At 44.4% G+C, this 19,574-nt stretch overlaps 1 protein-coding gene across 1 annotated transcript in view; it reads right to left on the bottom strand.

The window, feature by feature from the left end:
- The window catches only part of LOC122928820 (lysine-specific demethylase 2B-like), an 89,368-nt gene that overhangs the window by 47,053 nt on the left and 22,741 nt on the right, over positions 1-19,574 (bottom strand). The window contains exon 5 of the mRNA XM_044282080.1: positions 5,900-6,078. Within this exon, the coding sequence (XP_044138015.1) occupies positions 5,900-6,078 (179 nt within the window). The remainder of the gene's footprint in view (positions 1-5,899; positions 6,079-19,574) is intronic.

Genomic DNA, 19,574 nt, shown 5'->3' with positions numbered 1-19,574 from the left:
TAGGGAAATTAGGAAAAATATTATATTTTTTTTTGCATAAAACTTGCTTAGCTCAGTTATATGTCAGATTTTCAGTGCCATATTATTTTTTTTCATAACTCGGACAACCCCTTTAAGGGAAACCGTTTATTTTTGGTAGAAAACTGGGGCTGAAATTACCCTTAGCAGCGTTCTTTCAAATGAGCGTTGCCAAGGACCATCCATCTCCTATCAGCATAGGAGAGACAGGCAGTGCGGGAGCTGCCTGGTGGGCACAGGTGGGCACAGGAGCCTTGTGGGTTACATATACATAGATCCTAGATTGATATAGATGCTATCTAGTGATGCCTGAAAAGAAGAAAACTCAGCCTTTTTTAATTGCATGTGTACGCTTTAATAAAGTCTACAGTTCGGAGAAAGGCAGTGCTGGATACTCGTTTTTCATTTTGGGAGTCTTTACTCACCGTGACAAGCTGCATCCACTGACATACGATTTAATCCTGGGTTGGAGCTGGTAAGGGAGTTTTTCTTCCGTATAGCTATTTATTTACATATTGGTATATACAGTTGCAAGAAAAAGTATGTGAACCCTTTGGAAAGATATGGATTTCTGCACAAATTAGTCATAAAATGTGATCTGATCTTAATCACAACAATAGACAATCACAGTCTGCTTAAACTAATAACACAAATAATTAAAATGTTACCATGTTTTTATTGAACACACCATGTAAACATTCACATTGCAGGTGGAAAAAGTATGCGAACCCCTAGACTAATGACATCTCCAAGAGCTAATTGGAGTGAGGTGCCAGCCAACTGGAGTCCAATCAATGAGATGAGATTGGTTACAGCTTCCCTGCCCTATAAAAACCACACACCCGTTCTGGGTTTGCTTTTCACTAGAAGCATTGCCTGATGTGAATGATGCCTCGCACAAAAGAGCTCGCAGAAGACCTACAATTAAGAATTGTTGACTTGCATAAAGCTGGAAAGGGTTATAAAAGTATCTCCAAAAGCCTTGCTGTTCATCAGTCCACGGTAAGACAAATTGTCTATAAATGGAGAAAGTTCAGCACTGCTGCTACTCTCCCTAGGAGTGGCCGTCCTGTAAAGATGACTGCAAGAGCACAGAGCAGACTGTTCAATGAGGTGAAAAATAATCCTAGAGTGTCAGCTAAAGGTTTAACATATGCCACAGACTTTTGTAACATCCCTGTTAGCGAATCTACGATACGTAAAACACTAAACAAGAATGGATTTCATGGGAGGATATCACAGAGGAAGCCACTGCTGTCCACAAAAAAAAAAACAAAAAAAAAAAAAAACACATTGCTGCACGTTTACAGTTTGCACAAGAGCACCTGGATGTTCCACAGCAGTACTGGCAAAATATTCTGTGGACAGATGAAACCAAAGTTGAGTTGTTTGGAAGAAACACACAACACTATGTGTGGAGAAAAAGAGGCACAGCACACCAACATCAAAACCTCATCCCAACTGTGCAGTATGGTGGTGGGGGCATCATGGTTTGGGGCTGCTTTGCTGCATCAGGGCCTGGAAGAATTGCCATCATCAAAGGAAAAATGAATTCCCAAGTTTATCAAGACATTTTGCAGGAGAACTTAAGGCCATCTGTCCACCAGCTGAAGCTCAACAGAAGATGGGTGTTGCAACAGGACAACAACCCAAAGCATAGAAGTAAATCTACAACAGAATGGATTAAACAAAAGAAAATACGCCTTCAGAGTCCTGACCTCAACCCGATTGAGATGCTGTGGCATGACCTCAAGAACGTGATTCACGCCAGACATTCCAAGAATATTGATGAACTAAAACAGTTCTGTAAAGAGGAATGGTCAAGAATTACTCCTGACCGTTGTGCAAGTCTGATCTGCAACTACAGGAAACGTTTGGTTATTGCTGCCAAAGGAGGTTCAAGCAGTTATTAAATCCAAGGGTTCACAGACTGATTGTCTATTGTTGTGACTTAGATTAAGATCAGATCACATTTTATGACCAATTTGTGCAGAAATCCATATCATTCCAAAGGGTTCACATACTTTTTCTTGCAACTGTATACACATTTCCACTTGTATTAATTATAATTTTCTACAGTATGTTTATACTCCCTGACCAGCTCTGTCATTGAGCTTTCCCGCTGACTAATGAACCAGCGCCGGAGCAATGCATGTAGTGAGCAGTAATTCAATTTAGTCATACGTTACTAGGATGAATAGCAAAAGGAACGGCATTATATATTAAGGAAAATGTCTAAAAAAATTATTGATGCATGTATTAAAACAGTCAGGAAAGCTGAGAAGTCCCTATATAAGCGGCACACTTACATGATGTACAATTTGTTAAGAATAACTTTTTGATTTACAGCCTACTCTTATTATTGCAATAACTGTTCCTGATAACTGCCCGATCATATGCATGTGTAAATGGGCCCCCATTCTATAGAAAAAAATATAAAACACTGACATTAGTTTGCATTTTTTTGATCATTTAAGATTTTGAATCCACAACTATATAAAAAAAATGAGAAAGAACTATTGAAACATTGATCCATCAGTTTGAGTCCCAAAGAAATGAAAAAGAGCTGTCAATACTCTAGAAGCTTCTCTCTGCTTGTTATGTGGAGACTGAGGTTGTTGGTGATATGGAGCCATTCTAAACAAAATGCGCCAGAATAGCCAACCAATCGGTGCAGTAAAATTAGACAAATGTGTAAGTTCTAGCAAGATGCACCACATTTATTGTACAGCATTGTGAAAAATATGGCACATATTTAAAATATTCTAAATGTTATTCTAAATATTACATTATATTAGATAATAGTCTAAATCAGTGGTGCCCAACCATTTTACGTCGCACTAGACATGGTATAAATTTTGCCGGCCAGAACCAGGCAGCTTTGCCAGAAAACGCAAACACTGTGAAGGGCACGTGTGAGCATTACTAAAATACATAATACGTAGGCCTACACTTGTTCAAATCTGCGTTGGAGGCTGCGTTTGGAGCCTCTGTTGCAGATTCTGTCGAAAGACCAGACAAAGAGAGCCTTATATGCAGCACTTTTGTGTCCGGTAAAAAGACAAGATCCTGAACGGATCCCATCATACTCTGTGGAGTCTGTTCAGCTTCTTCCCTGTGGGGTGACAGGAGGAGGGGGGAGCAGGGTCACCAGTTGGTTAACAGGAGGAGAGGTGAGCAGGGTCACCAGTGGGGTGACAGGAGGAGGGGGAAGCAGGGTCACCAGTGGGGTGACAGGAGGAGGGGGAAGCAGGGTCACCAGTGGGGTGACAGGAGGAGGGGTGAGCAGGGTCACTAGTGGGGTGACAGGAGGAGGGGTGAGCAGGGTCACTAGTGGGGTGAGAGGAGGAAGGGGAAGCAGGGTGACTAGTGGGGTGACAGGAGGAGGGGGGAGCATGGTCACTAGTGGGGTGACAGGAGGAGGGTAGTAAGGCTTTACAAGTAATGCTTCAATCTCAGCAACAGCAATTTGAGAATTTTCACTGGGGATCATGAATATCAAGGTGAGATTTAATCACATGGTTTATTACAGAAGCGTCTGAATAATTCCGGAGTACAGGAGCTCGGGGACCCTATGTGCCTGTATGCAGGATCTGCCTTATGAGGATTCATTGTAATTATATATTTTGTGGTAGAATAGGAAGAATGGTCTTACATAAGATTCTACTGGGCATGGTGTACCTGCAGAGATGACTATATTGAGCGTTTACACTGCACACCTTAACCGTACAAATCAATCCCTGCCATAGAATGCAGCAACATAGGAGGAGGGGGGAGCACGGTCACCGGAGATCAGTCACATTAGTCCACGGCCCCTTACCTCTTCAGTGGTCCTTTCATGTTTCCCAAGGTCCTCCAGCAGCGCGCCCCACTCTACTTACAACAGCCACCCTGGTAGCCGGCCCCTCCTCCTTCCAGCTCCGTCAGCTTCCCCTGCTGCAGGACCTGTATGGCTCCAGCGCGCGCCCATACCAACCAATAACAAGGCTCCTTGCTGTAAGGAGCTTTGCTATTGGTCATTTCAGGCACAGGCAGCATCGCTGCGCTGCCTGTGCCGTTCACAGCGCTGATAAATGTGGGTCACAGCACGGGCCACATGACACAGCTTGGCAGGCCGTATTTGGCCCGCAGGGCATAGGTTGGGAATCACTGGTCTAAATATTACATTGAATTAGAAATCAACCTCAAAGTGTCCGTGAGAAGTCTGAACAAAGAAAAAACACAAGATGATCAAGAAAATGTGGAAACTTCTAAATTATAGGCCTTTCGGGTATTTTCTATGTAATACCTGGTAGTTCTTCTTTAATAAGAAAAAGTGGCAGGCTTTGATCAGTTGCTGAGAAGCAACTTTCAACATGACAACCAATGAAACATTTTCAAACATGTTAGATGCAACTGAATTAAAATCAGTACTTGGGTTCAAATCATGTTTGATGTGCCACCTGGTTAATGTATAAGTTAGGAAAAAAGTACAAAAGCGCAACACAACACGCTTTTCCACTCTGCAAAATCCAATAAAAAATAAAAATAAGTATAAAAGTTAAAGGGGTTCAACAGGAATAAAAAATAAATAAAATAAAAATAAGAATACTTAAATATTATTTTATAATAAATATATTCACAAAATACTTTTCATTACTTATAATGGCTCATATTGTCTGGGGAGCAATCATTAGGAGAAATAAAATGGCTGCCGTCCTATCAATACACACCAAACCTGCCCTCACAGGTGGACACGTTACTTCAAAACACAGCGCTATAGTGCTGCCTCATCCTCCTCTTAATTCTCAGGCATTATGATCCTGAATACAGGTAAATCTCTGTGCGAATGGAGAAGATGAGGAGACATGAGGGTGAGTTGTGGATAATGAGCAGCAGCACTTATATGCAGTCTCCATTACCACAGCCTGTCTTGTCTGTCCTCTCTGTACTTCATGTCTCTTAATAAAAAATATTTCCCGGAGATTCAACTGAAGTTCTTATAAGCTGTATTCAGGATCACAATTCCTGACAAGTAGGAGAGGAGGATGAGGCAGCTCTTTACCTCAGTGTTGTGAAGTAACTTGTCCTCATGTGTGATTAGGACAGGTTTTGTGTGTACTAATAGGACAGCGGCCATTTTGTTTCCCCTGATGATTGCTCCCCAGAAAAAACAAGTCATTAAAAATAAAAAGGTATAATATTTAAGCAATTTCATTTTTTTAATTCCCAGAGAACCCCTTTAGTGTATGTTTATTTATTTATTTTTTACAATGGAACTCTATGGTGATGGATGTCACTGTATGGCATCTGTCTGTGGCATCCGTTTAAACAAACTGCAAAAACATGATGTGAACCCAGCCTTGTAGCAAAGTGTTCTGATTTGCTAATATATGGCCATTTAAAAGGAAGTCTGCCACCACGACTGGTAAGGGTGGGTTCACACTAGCGTTATGCCATTCCATAATAGGTTCCGTTTATAATGGAATATAACGGAATGGCCAGACGGAAAGCAAAATAGAAGCCTTTAAGAGTGGCATTCCGTTTTGCTCGGTCCTAATAGAAGTCTATGGGCAAGCATAACTGAACCATCTGGTTTCCGCTATGCAGGACGGAAAAAAAGTCGACGAGACTTCTATTAGGACGGAGCAAAATAGAATGCCTCTTGAAGGCTTCCGTCTGGCCATTCCGTTATAAACAGAACCTATAATTTAATGGCATAACGGTAGTGCGAACCCACCCTAACAGAGGTTACCACAATCCCCTCTACAATAAAAAATAAATAAATAAAAATAATGGACAAGGTTAAAAGGAGTCTGTCCTGATGACAGGTTCCTCTATCACTTTTGCCTAGGACTTATATCGGGATGAAAAACACCCCAATTTTAACAGATCACCATACCACAGCTGGCCGCTTGACTACTTTTTCTAGCTTGGTGTGGCTGAACTCCAGGCTGATCACATTGTATAGTTTTTCCCTTTCAGTTTCAGGTGTTTCGTAGTATCGGACAAACTGTGACATACTCATGTCTGTGGCCTTTTGTGTGTTCACATCCATCACATCCACTATGCGCCGGCTTCCTACAAAACAAGAGATATTTAAAATACATTTATAAAACTCACCCTTGCCAGAGAGCTCTGGTTCCACAGCTGCAGCCACAGGCATTTTATTGGCTGGCAGCAGTCAAATGCACACCAACAGCATGCCACACATCTAATCTGAAGGGGACAGGAGTCACCGGGTTGTGGCTGGGGTGCTCTGAAGGAGTTTTTAATTTTTTACACTTTGCACAGCTCCCGGCAGTTTTTTAAACAGTCTTAGGCCTCATGCACACGACCGTTGTGTGCATCCGTGGCCGTTGTGCCGTTTTCCGTTTTTTTTCACGGACCCATTGACTTTCAATGGGTCCGTGGAAAAATAGGAAAATGCACCGTTTGGCAGCCGCATCCGTGATCAGTGTTTCCTGGCCGTGAAAAAAATATGACCTGTCCTATTTTTTTCACGGCCAACGGTTCACGGACCCATTCAAGTCAATGGGTCCGTGAAAAATCACGGATGCACACAAGATTGTCATCCGTGTCCGTGATCCGTGTCCGTGATCCGTGTCCGTTTTTTCCTATCATTTCAATGGCAAACTTTACTTAGATTTTTTTTTTCATTTTTCATGTCCGTGGATCCTCCAAAAAACAAGGAAGACCCACGGACGAAAAAACGGTCACGTCCGTTTTTGCGGATCTTAAAAAAAAACGGTCGTGTGCATGAGGCCTTAAAGGGAACCTGTCACCGGGATTTTGTGTATAGAGCTGAGGGGACATGGGTTGCTAGATGGCCGCTAGCACATCCACAATACCCAGTGCCCATAGCTCTGTGTGCTTTTATTGTGTAAAAAAAATACCGATTTAATACATATGCAAATTAACCTGAGATGAGTTCTGTCCCTTACTCATCTCACGTACAGGACTCACCTCAGGTTAATTTGCATATGTATCAAATCAGTTTTTTTTACACAATAAAAGCACACAGAGCTATGGGGACTGGGTATTGCGGATGTGCTAGCGGCGATCTAGCAACCCATGTACTCAGCTCTAAACACAAAATTCAGGTGACAAGTTCCCTTTAAACAACCCCTTTAAAAAAAAAAAGTGTTTTCCAAGACTTTAATGATGACCTATCCTCAGGTCATCATCACCTGGGACCCCAGCTGATCCGCTGTGTGAGAAGGCATGGGGCTCTTGTGAGCACCTTGGCCTTCTCCGTGCTTGCCAAGCACAGTGCCATACATAGTTTAGCAGCTGTGCTTGCTGCTGTGCCGAGGGCATGTAACCGTCGACCGTGTCATGACACGGCATAGGAAAAGCTGGAGAAGGCCATGACGCTTGCAGGAGCGTCACTGTCTTCTCAAACACCTGATCAGCGTGGTCCCGAGTGTCAGGCCCCCCACTAATCAAGGATAAATCATTGGTATCGAAAACTGGCTGAATGACAGTGTTCAGAGAGTTATGGCAAGGATTCCTCTTCAGAATGGTCCCGGGTTATAAGTGGTGTACCCAAGGTTCAGTGCTGGGTGCACTACTATTTAATTTATTTATTAATGATATCGAGGACGGGATTAATAGCACAATTTATATTTTTACAGATGACACTAAGCTATGTACAGTCATGGCCAAAAGTTTTGAGAATTACATAAATTGGAAAAGTTGCTGCTTAAGTTTTTATAATAGCAATTTGCATATTGATTTGATTTTTGTTATGTTACCTTTCCTTTCTGTATGTCTATTGTTTTGCAATTACTAAAACTCTTCAATAAAAAAAAAAATTATTGATGAAAAAAAAAATAGCAATTTGCATATACTCCAGAATCTTCTGAAGAGTGATCAGATGAATTGCATAGTGCTTCTTTGCCATGAAAATTAACTTAATCCCAAAAAAACGTTTCGACTGCATTTAATTGCTGTCATTAACCGCCTCCGGACCGCTTAACGCAGGATCGTGGTCCGGAGGCGGCAGCTCCAGGCAGAGTCACGCGTCTACGCGTCATCTCGCAAGACGCGTGACTTCCTGTGAATGCGCGCACACAAGCGCGCGCGGTCACAGGATCGGCCGGTAAGAGACAGGATCTACAGCCTGCCAGCGGCGATCGTTCGCTGGCAGGCTGTAGATGCGATTTTTTTAACCTCTAACAGGTATATTAGACGCCGTTTTGATAACAGTGTCTAATATACCTGCTACCTGGTCCTCTGGTGGTTCCTTTTGTTTGGATCGACCATCGGAGGACACAGGCAGCTCTGTAAATTAGCACCAAACACCACTAGACTACACCCCCCCCCCGTCACTTACTAACCCCCTATGAACCCCTGATCACCCCATATAGACTCCCTGATCACCCCCCTGTAAGGCTCCATTCAGATGTCCGTATGTGTTTTGCGGATCCGATCCATGGATGCGTGGATCCGTAAAACAAATATACGGACGTCTGAATGGAGCCTTACAGGGGGGGTGATCAATGACAGGGGGGTGATCACCCCATATACACTCCCTGATCACCCCCCTGTCATTGATCACCCCCCTGCAAGGCTCCATTCAGACATTTTTTTGGCACAAGTTAGCGGAAATAGATTTTTTGTCTTTTTCTTACAAAGTCTCATATTCCACTAACTTGTGTCAAAAAATAAAATCTCACATGAACTCACCATACCCCTCACGGAATCCAAATGCGTAAAATTTTTTAGACATTTATATTCCAGACTTCTTCTCACGCTTTAGGGCCCCTAAAATGCCAGGGCAGTATAAATACCCCACATGTGACCCCATTTCGGAAAAAAGACACCCCAAGGTATTCCGTGAGGGGCATATTGAGTCCATGAAAGATTGTAATTTTTGTCCCAAGTTAGCGGAAAGGGAGACTTAAAAAAAAAAAAAAGTTTATTTCCGCTAACTTGTGCCAAAAAAAATAATTTCTATGAACTCGCCATGCCCCTCATTGAATACCTTGGGGTGTCTTCTTTCCAAAATGGGGTCACATGTGGGGTATTTATACTGCCCTGGCATTTTAGGGGCCCGAAAACGTGAGAAGTCTGGGATCCAAATGTCTAAAAATGCCCTCCTAAAAGGAATTTGGGCCCCTTTGCGCATCTAGGCTGCAAAAAAAGTGGCACACATGTGGTATCGCCATACTCAGGAGAAGTTGGGCAATGTGTTTTGGGGTGTCATTTTACGTATACCCATGCTGGGTGAGAGAAATATCTCGGCAAAAGACAACTTTTCCAATTTTTTTTTATACAAAGTTGGCATTTGACCAAGATATTTATCTCACCCAGCATGGGTATATGTAAAATGACACCCCAAAACACATTCCCCAACTTCTCCTGAGTACGGCGATACCACATTTGTGACACTTTTTTGCAGCCTAGGTGGGCAAAGGGGCCCACATTCCAAAGAGCACCTTTCGGATTTCACCGGCCATTTTTTACAGATTTTGATTTCAAACTTTGCACGCATTTGGGCCCCTAAAATGCCAGGGCAGTATAACTACCCCACAAGTGACCCCATTTTGGAAAGAAGACACCCCAAGGTATTTCGTGATGAGCATAGTGAGTTCATGGAAGTTTTTATTTTTTGTCACAAGTTAGTGGAATATGAGACTTTTTTTTTTTTTTTTCTTACAATCATCATTTTCCGCTAACTTGTGACAAAATAAAAAAAAGTTCTATGAACTCACTATGCCCATCAGCGAATACATTAGGGTGTCTACTTTCCGAAATGGGTTCATTTGTGAGGTTTTTCTACTGTCTGGGCATTGTAGCACCTCAGGAAACATGACAGGTGCTCAGAAAGTCAGAGCTGCTTCAAAAAGCGGAAATTCACATTTTTGGACCATAGTTTGTAAACGCTATAAACCTTTTACACAAACATTTTTTTTATATTTTTTTTATCAAAGACATGTAAAACAATAAATTTAGGGAAAAATTTATATATAGATGTCGTTTTTTTGGAAAAATGTTACAACTGAAAGTGAAAAATGTCATTTTTTTGCAAAAATTTTGATAAATTTTCGATTAATAACAAAAAAAGTAAAAATGTCAGCAGCAATGAAATACCACCAAATGAAAGCTCTATTAGTGAGAAGAAAAGGAGGTAAAATTCATTTGGGTGGTAAGTTGCATGACCGAGCAATAAACGGTGAAAGTAGTGTAGTGCAGAAGTGTAAAAAGTGGCCTGGTCATTAAGGGTGTTTCAGCTAGGGGGGGTTGAAGTGGTTAAAGGACCTGCTGAGATCATTTCAGTAATCGTCTTGTTAACTCAGGTGAGAGAATGTTGACGAGCACAAGGCTGGAGATCATTATGTCAGGCTTATTGGGTTAAAATGGCAGACTTGACCTGTTAAAAGGAGGGTGATGCTTGAAATCATTGTTCTTCCATTGTTAACCATGGTGACCTGCAAAGAAACGCGTGCAGCCATCATTGTGTTGCATAAAAATGGCTTCACAGGCAAGGATATTGTGGCTACTAAGATTGCACCTCAATCAACAATTTATAGGATCATCAAGAACTTCAAGGAAAAAGAGGTTCAATTCTTGTTAAGAAGGCTTCAGGGTGTCCACAGAAGTCCAGCAAGCGCCAGGATCATCTCCTAAAGAGGATTTAGCTGCGGGATCGGAGTGCCACCAGTGCAGAGCTTGCTCAGGAATGGCAGCAGGCAGGTGTGAGCGCATCTGCACGCACAGTGAGGCGAAGACTTTTGGAAGATGGCCTGGTGTCAAGAAGGGCAGCAAAGAAGCCACTTCTCTCCCAAAAAACCATCAGGGACAGATTGATCTTCTGCAGAAAATATGGTGAATGGACTGCTGAGGACTGGGGCAAAGTCATATTCTCCGATGAAGCCCCTTTCCGAATGTTTGGGGCATCAGGAAAAAGGCTTGTCCGGAGAAGAAAAGGTGAGCGCTACCATCAGTCCTGTGTCATGCCAACAGTAAAGCATCCTGAGACAATTCATGTGTGCGGTTGCTTCTCATCCAAGGGAGTGGGCTCACTCACAATTTTGCCCAAAAACACAGCCATGAATAAAGAATGGTACCAAAATACCCTCCAACAGCAACTTCTTCCAACAATCCAACAACAGTTTGGTGAAGAACAATGCATTTTCCAGCACGATGGAGCACTGTGCCATAAGGCAAAAGTGATAACTAAGTGGCTCGGGGACCAAAACGTTGACATTTTGGGTCCATGGCCTGGAAACTCTCCAGATCTTAATCTCATTGAGAACTTGTGGTCAATCCTCAAGAGGCGGGTGGACAAACAAAAACCCACTAATTCTGACAAACTCCAAGAAGTGATTATGAAAGAATGGGTTGCTATCAGTCAGGAATTGGCCCAGAAGTTGATTGAGAACACGCCCAGTCGAATTGCAGAGGTCATGAAAAAGAAGGGCCAACACTGCAAAAACTGACTTTGCATAAATGTCATGAAATTGTCGATAAAACCCTTTGAAACGTATGAAGTGTGTGTAATTATATTTCACTACATCACAGAAACAACTGTGAAAATTAATATTTGGGTCATTCTCAAAACTTTTGACCACGACTGTAGTACTGTATAGTCTATGGAAGATGTCCATAAACAACAAGCTGACTTGAACACTGAGTGATGGGGCAACAACTTGGCAAAGGTTCAATGTGGATAAATGTAAAGTTATGCATCTTGGTAGTAATAATCCCTGCGCACCATATGTCCTAGGTTATGCAACACTGGGAGAGTCACTTAGAGAAGGATTTGGATCGTAGATTAAATAACAGCATACAAATGTCAATCAGCTGCTTCTAAGGCTACCAGGATATGGTCCTGTATTAAACGAGGCATGGACTCGTGGGGCAGGGAGGTCATTTTACCACTTTAGAAAGCGTTGGTGCAGCCTCATATGGAATATGCAGTTCAGTTCTGGTCCATAGAAAGGAACCTCTGCAGCTGGAAAAAGTACAAAGGAGAGAAACTAAACTGATAAGGGGCATGGAGGTTCTTGGTTATGAAGAAAGATTACAAGAATTACATTTATTTAGTCATGAGAAGAGATCTCTAAGAGTGGACATGAAATATATATATATATATATATATACACATATATACATATATATACATACATACATGCATACATACACACATACATACATACATACACACACACACAAGGGAGCACTGCCTCCAACTGGAGAAGGAAAGATTTTCAAGTCCTATGATTTATCTTGGATGATGGTGGCTTCCTGACCCTAATCATGGTGCGGATGACTTAGTCTGAAAAACCCTGCCGCGTTAGAATGGCAGTCTCACTAGCCACGGCGTCAAATGTAGGAACTCAAAATACTGTTGGAAGATGGATCCCTAAGAGAGGAGGCCACCCTTGAGTGGAAGAGGCCACGAAGTGTCTCCTAGAAGAAGGAGGAGAGATTGGTGTACCAGGCTCGAAGCAACCAATCTGGGGTGATGAGAATCGTCTGGATGCCCTTCCTCTCGATTCAGATAAGGACCCGGTGTAGGAGAGGAAGAGGGGGGAGGGGGAGGGGGGAGAGAGACGTACAGGAGGGAAAAAGCCGTCCACTCGCCCATGTCCACTGTCTCACTGCTGAGCAAGTCCGCTGTCCAATTCCCCACTCTTGAAATGTAGACTGCCGATAGAGCTGGTACATGTTCCTCCGTCCACTTTAGAATCTTGGCCAACTCTGCCATCACCGCCTGACTGCGGTTTTCCCCCCTGATGATTGATGTATGCCACCGCTGTGGCATTGTCCGACTGTATCCGGACCGGCAGTCCCCTCAGGAGAGGAGTTCAATGAAGCAGAGACAAATGGATGGTCCGAAGATCCAGGATGTTGATGGGCAGTCTGGATTCCAAAGAAGACCTTTTGCCTTGAACTGTCCAAGGTGGAAAAGACTCCGTCCCATCCGTAGAGGCTGGCATCGGTGTTGATGACAGTCCATGAGACCAGAAGAAAGGATTTGCCGGAGTCCAAGGCTGGAGTTGAGAGCCACCACCTGAGGGCTGACTGCACACACAGGGGAAGGGTGATGGTTCAGTCCAAGGATGACAGGATCACCTGTTAAAGAGGACGGGTGTGAAATTGTGCAAAAGGAAGGGCCTCGATGCAAGAGACCATCGTACCCAACACCTGCATGCAAAATCAGATTGTCGGAAGTCTGCGCCGGAAGAGAAGACGAACCGACCGCTGAAGGGATAACCGCTTGTCCAGGGGAGGTGGACTGTCACCGCAGGCATGTCGAGGGTCATGCAGAGAAAAGCAAATCATCTGCTGGGATGTAGGGATGACATCTGGAAGTTCACCAGCCAGCCAAAACGTGCCACGGCATCCAGGATGATGTGAAAACTGTCCTCATTCTGACTGAAGGTTGCAACCTTGACAAGGATGTCGTCCAGATAGGGAATCAGGGTAATGCCCCTGGAACGAAGAAGGGAGAGGAGAGAAGCGAGTACTTTCGTAAATACCCGCGGCGCTGTTGCTAGGCCGAAGGGTAGAGCCACTAACTGGTAGTGGTGAGACTAACGCAAAGCGAAGAAAACGCTGGTGCACAGGAGCAATGGGATCGTGCAGGTATGCATCCGGAATGTCCACGAGGAAAGAAACTTACTCCATTGCAGAGAGGCAACCACGGAGCGGAGAGACTCCATCCTGAAGTGCTGGACCCTGACAAACCAGTTCAGCAATTTGAGGTCCAGAACTGGGCGAACTGATCCCCTTCTTGGGGACGACAAATAGATTTGAATAAAAAAAACTGTGAAATGCTCTGCAAGTGGAACTGGGGAGATCCCCCGTACGAGAAGGGACTGTAAGGCCTGAACTCTATTCCTGGGCAGCAAACTTAATCTTGTAACCCGACGCTACTATCTTGAGTACCCACTCGTCGAAAATGTGGGACCGACAAACCACCTGAAAAAGAAAGAGTAGCCGACCCCCCACCCAAGAGGGCAGGGGCGCCCCATCATGCGGAAGACTGTATATTGGCAGGGATGCGGTTGGGTTGTGCCCACGGACACCAAGCTGGTTGGGGTTTAAATTACTTTTTTATTCTGCTCTTGATTGGAGGCCCTGGGTGGCGCCCCTGCCGACAGGTGCGTGCTGGAAAAGCAGCGAAAGGAGTAAAGAAGAGAGTTTGAGGGCCTATAGAGAAACAGACGCTTAGCCTGCCCTGCGGGAGGTGGGTATTTTTACCGCCCATGGCCTCGGAGATAATCTCATCCAAGTCCAACTGAGCATCAAACAGACGAGAGCACGAAAAGGGAAGGCCCGTAAGGGAACATTTTGACAAGGAGTCCGCAGCCCAGACTTGAAGCCACACCTTACGCTGCAAGGCGACAGCTAGTGTGGATGAATGGGCAACAAGAGTGCCCGCATCCACAGCGGCCTCGCAAAGGTACTTCCCTGCCTGAGATATTTCCAGCGCTGAAGACTGGAGATCTGCTGGGGTGGGGGAGATCGGCCGCGATGTCCTGATGCAGCCGAAGAGCCCATTCGGAGACCGCCTTAGCCACCCACGTTGAGGCAAAAATGGGAGGTGGAGCCAGGCAGAATTAGTAAAAGACTCCAGGCGGCGATCCACAGGGTTCTGAAGGGACGCACCATTGGCCACAGCGATGGCAGTGTGCTTTGCGAGACGTACGACGGGCAGTTCCACTTTGGGTGGTGACGACCATTTCGCAACCAGGTCTGGCAAAAAGGGATATAGCACATCGAGGCATTTAGAAGTGCTGAAACGACGATCTGGATGCTCCCATGCCTTAGCAATGACGACCGAAAAATCGTCATGGAAGGGGAAGGTCTTAGGGGCTTGTCTCGATCGGAGAAACAAAACTCCCTGGCGTCTGGATGAGGGAGATTCATCCTGCACCTGAAAGGTGTCTCGGACAGCCACGACCAGACTGTCCACCATGGAAGCAAACTTAGAAGATTGCTCCTGATCCAGATCAGAGTCTGGTAAGGGATTGGGGGGGTGGTGATGACACAGAGGCGTCAGAAGAGGTACACAGTGTCCTGTTCAGGGCCGCTTGTGCAAAAGGACTGCCCCCGCGTTGGCCACCAGATACGCAGGTGAGGATTTGTCAACCAATCGACCCATAATAAAAAGGGTGGATTGGGAAACTTTCGATAAGTCCTGTACAACCCACTGCCCAGGACAGGGCGCGGGCCCATTCCAGCTCCACACAGTCAGGGGGCCAGTGCGACTGGTCGAGCGGGAGGGCTACAGCTGGCCTGGGCGCACGGTATGCTGTACACAGGGATTCCGCCTGGCCGCGAGGAAATTTGAGTTCGCATTTTGTGCAAGCTTAGTGGGTAGGGGCTGGTCGCGGGCAGGCGTCACTCGTGGGTTCGGACATGACTAAGAGCTGGTCTCGGGGCTGGAGGGATACAGGGTTGTCCTATTAGAAAAGCTGTAGGTGGACCCAGGTCCTGATGTCCCCCAGTAAAGCCTCCTGTTGACCCACGAGAAGAGGAAGGAGAGTCAGCTTCCCCACAAAGCCCGTGCAGGGATTAAAAAAAAAAAAAAAAAAAAAAAAAAAGGCTAGCTCCACCCACCCAGGAGTGTCCGGCGGAAGAGGGTCCCGCCCCCTAAGTGTAGGGGAGGGGGGGCCTAGAAGAACTGCAGCCTAGCGGGCCCCCGAGACCGTGGACTAAAATACTTGTGGTGGCCGGCCGCGAAGCCGGGTGCGTGACGGAGAGTGAAACTAGGAGCCAGAGGAGTGCGGGGACCGGGAAGGCCGCAGAGAGAGGTAGGCCTGAGTAAAGACCGGGGCCCAAATTAAGAGGGGTGGCCGGCAGGAGGGGTGTCGGAGGAGCCACCCCACATCCCCGAACCAGGACCAAACTGAAGCCCCGGAGGGCATTTTTGCATTTTATAAGTTGCCACAATAAATAAAAATATAAAAATGTTTGAGATTTCCAGTTCTGGTAATTTTATGTGCATACAAATTTAGCCCTGGTGGGAGATCAGCTCTTTTATACAATACAAAGTGATCATGTTGGCCTCCACTAGAGTGTGAACAATCCATTTAAATTAACTGCTGGACATACACTGGAGATGATAATTAAAGAACAATTTCTGAACGCGATTTTTTTTCCATAAATAATTTAATAAACAACGTGTGAAGGAATTTTTGTTGTGGCTATACCTTGCCACTATAAAACAGAGTTTTATAAAATAACTAAGACACTTCAACAAAAAACCTTTATCTTGCAGAAAACACAATGCTCAAAATTAGAGAACATCAATGACTGTAGCGCAGAGAAAGATTACAACATTTTTTTTGAAGGTTACAACAGTCAATAACCAGAAGGAAATGTCCAGGCCTTTGCTTTAACCACTTCAACCCAGCTAGCTGAAACCCCCTTAATGACCAGGCCACTTTTTACACTTCTGCACTACACTACTTTCACCGTTTATCGCTCGGTCATGTAACTTACCACCCAAATGAATTTTACCTCCTTTTCGTCTCACTTTTTGCAAAAAAAATACATTTTTCACTTTCAGCTGTAAAATTTTGCAAAAAAAATGACATCCATATATAAATTTTTCGCTAAATTTATGGTTCTACATGTCTGATTAAAAAAAATTGTTTGGGCAAAAAAAAAAATTGTTTGGGTAAAAGTTATAGCGTTTACAAACTATGGTACAAAAATGTGAATTTCCGCTTTTTAAAGCAGCTCTGACTTTCTGAGCACCCGTCATGTTTCCTGAGGTTCTACAATGCCCAAACAGTAGAAAACCCCGACAAATGACCCCATTTTGGAAAGTAGACACCCTAAGGTATTCGCTGATGGGCATAGTGAGTGAATAGAACTTTTTATTTTTTGTCACAAGTTAGCGGAAAATGATGATTTTTTATTTATTTCTTACAAAGTCTCATATTCCACTAACTTGCGACAAAAAATAAAAAATTCCAGGAACTCGCCATGCCCCTCAGGGAATACCTTGGGGTGTCTTCTTTCCAAAATGGGCGAGGTTATACTGCCCTGGCAATTTAGGGGCCCATATGTGTGAGAAGTACTTTGCAATCAAAATGTGTAAAAAAATGGCCTGCTAAATCCGAAAGGTGCTCTTTGGAATGTGTGCCCCTTTGCCCACATAGGCTGCAATAAAGTGTCACACATCTGGTATCGCCGTACTCAGGAGAAGTTTGGGAATGTGTTTTGGGGTGTCATTTTACATATACCCATGCTGGGTGAGAGAAATATCTTGGCAAAAGACAACTTTTCCCATTTTTTTTATACAAAGTTGGCATTTGACCAAGATATTTCTCTCACCCAGCATGGGTATATGTAAAATGACACCCCAAAACACATTCCCTAGCTTCTCCTGAGTACGGCGATACCACATGTGTGACACTTTTTTTTGCAGCCTAGATGCGCAAAGGTGCCCAAATTCCTTTTAGGAGGGCATTTTTAGACATTTGGATTCCAGACTTCTTCACGCTTTAGGGCCCCTAAAAAGCCAGGGCAGTATAAATACCCCACATGTGACCCCACTTTGGAAAGAAGACACCCAAAAAGGTATTCAATGAGGGGCCTGGCAAGTTCATAGAATTTTTTTTTTTGGGCATAAGTTAGCAGAAATTGATTTTTTTTTGTTTTTTTCTCACAAAGTCTCACTTTCCGCTAACTTGGGACAAAAATTTAAATCTTTCATGGACTCAATATGCCCCTCAGCGAATACCTTGGGGTGTCTTCTTTCCAAAATGGGGTCAGTTGTGGGGTGTTTGTACTGCCCTGGCATTTGAGGGTCTCCGCAATCATTACATGTATGGCCAGCATTAGGAGTTTCTGCTATGCTCCTTATATTGAGCATACAGGTAATGAGATTTTTTTTTCCGTTCAGCCTCTGGGCTGAAAGAAAAAAAATGAACGGCACAGATTTCTTCGTTCGCATCGATCAATGTGGATGAAAAAATCTCTGCCCAAAAAAAAAAGGAGGGGAAAGGCGTCTGCCAGGACATAGGAGCTCCGCCCAACATCCATACCCACTTAGCTCGTATGCCCTGGCAAACCAGATTTCTCCATTCACATCAATCGACGTGGATGAATAAATCATTGCCGGGATTTTTTTTTATTATTTTTTTATATATACAAAGTGTTTGCCAAAGCATAGGAACGCTGCCTCCTCCTCAGCTCGTATGCCTTGGCAAACGTATCTTTTACTGCAGAGTAGAAATCTCGTCTTGCAGCGCCGCATACACCGACTTGCATGTAAATCTGACAGCAGCGCAATGCTTCTGTCAGAATGCACATCAGTGCTGCAGCTAGTCGATCGGTTGCTCCACCTGGAAGGTAAAAAAAGAAAAAACCAGGCCGCAACGCAATAATTTTATTAACTTTGGAACAGAACATATAAACTTTAACTTTTTGAACTAAACATTAACCTTTTTGCTTACTGGTGTTTTTTTTTTTTTTTTTTTGTTTTTTTACCTTTATAGAACAAACCTCTCCTTCCCCATGGGTCAATGTGCAAAGCACAAATCGCCTAAAGATGTGACGAAGTGAGTTATGCACTTTGTCCCAGGTGAAAGGAGACGTTTGCAGCAGCTGTGAGTGAATGGGCCCTAATAGCCCTGTGTGCCTGTCCTGGTGAGATGTGATCCCTATGCTAGGTGTACCTGTGTGTGTACTCTCCAAAGCATAGGGCAGGGTGGTCAGGACAGTCAGGACAGAAATAGCGGGTGTCACGCCTTATTCCACTCCTGCTACAGACACGACATATTTTTCGGGGTGACGGTTGGGTTGAGGTACCAGCAACGACATTGGGGAAATGTTGCTCGTGTAGACGGCTAACTACACTGGTGGATGGGGCCACGGAACCTCCTGGGTACAGGAGGTTCTCGATGATCTCTTCCTGAAATTTGAGGAAGGATCCAGTTCTCCCAGCCTTACTGTAGAGAACAAAACTATTATACAGAGCCAATTGAATTAAATATACAGACACCTTCTTATACCAGCGTCTGGTTCTGCGGGAAACTAAATACGGAGACAACATCTGGTCATTGAAGTCCACCCCTCCCATGTGAAGGTTATAGTCGTAGATTGAGAGGGGCTTTTCAATGACACGGGTTGCTCGCTCAATTTGTATTGTCGTGTCTGCGTGAATGGAGGAGAGCATGTAAACGTCACGCTTGTCTCTCCATTTCACCGCGAGCAGTTCTTCGTTACACAATGCAGCCCTCTGCCCCCTTGCAAGACGGGTGGTAACGAGCCGTTGGGGGGAAGCCCGCACTACTAGTTCGCACAGTGCCACAGGCGCCAACCTGTTCTAGAAACAAATGCCTGAAGAGGGCCACACTTGTGTAGAAATTGTCCACATAAAGATGGTTCCCCTTGCCGAATAAGGGTGACACCAAGTCCCAGACTGTGTTCCCACTGCTCCCCAGGGTCTGATCTTTTCGCTCATAGATCCGAAATTTGTGGGTATAGCCTGTGGCCCTTTCACAGAGCTTATACAATTTGACCCCATACCGGGAGCGCTTGCTTGGGATGTATTGTTTTAAGCCAAGGCGCCCGGTAAAATGTATCAGGGACTCGTCTACGCA

The sequence above is a fragment of the Bufo gargarizans genome, chromosome 1 (genome assembly GCF_014858855.1).
Source record: "Bufo gargarizans isolate SCDJY-AF-19 chromosome 1, ASM1485885v1, whole genome shotgun sequence".
Classification (NCBI taxonomy): domain Eukaryota; kingdom Metazoa; phylum Chordata; class Amphibia; order Anura; family Bufonidae; genus Bufo; species Bufo gargarizans.
This window is presented reverse-complemented; position numbering and strand designations above follow the sequence as displayed.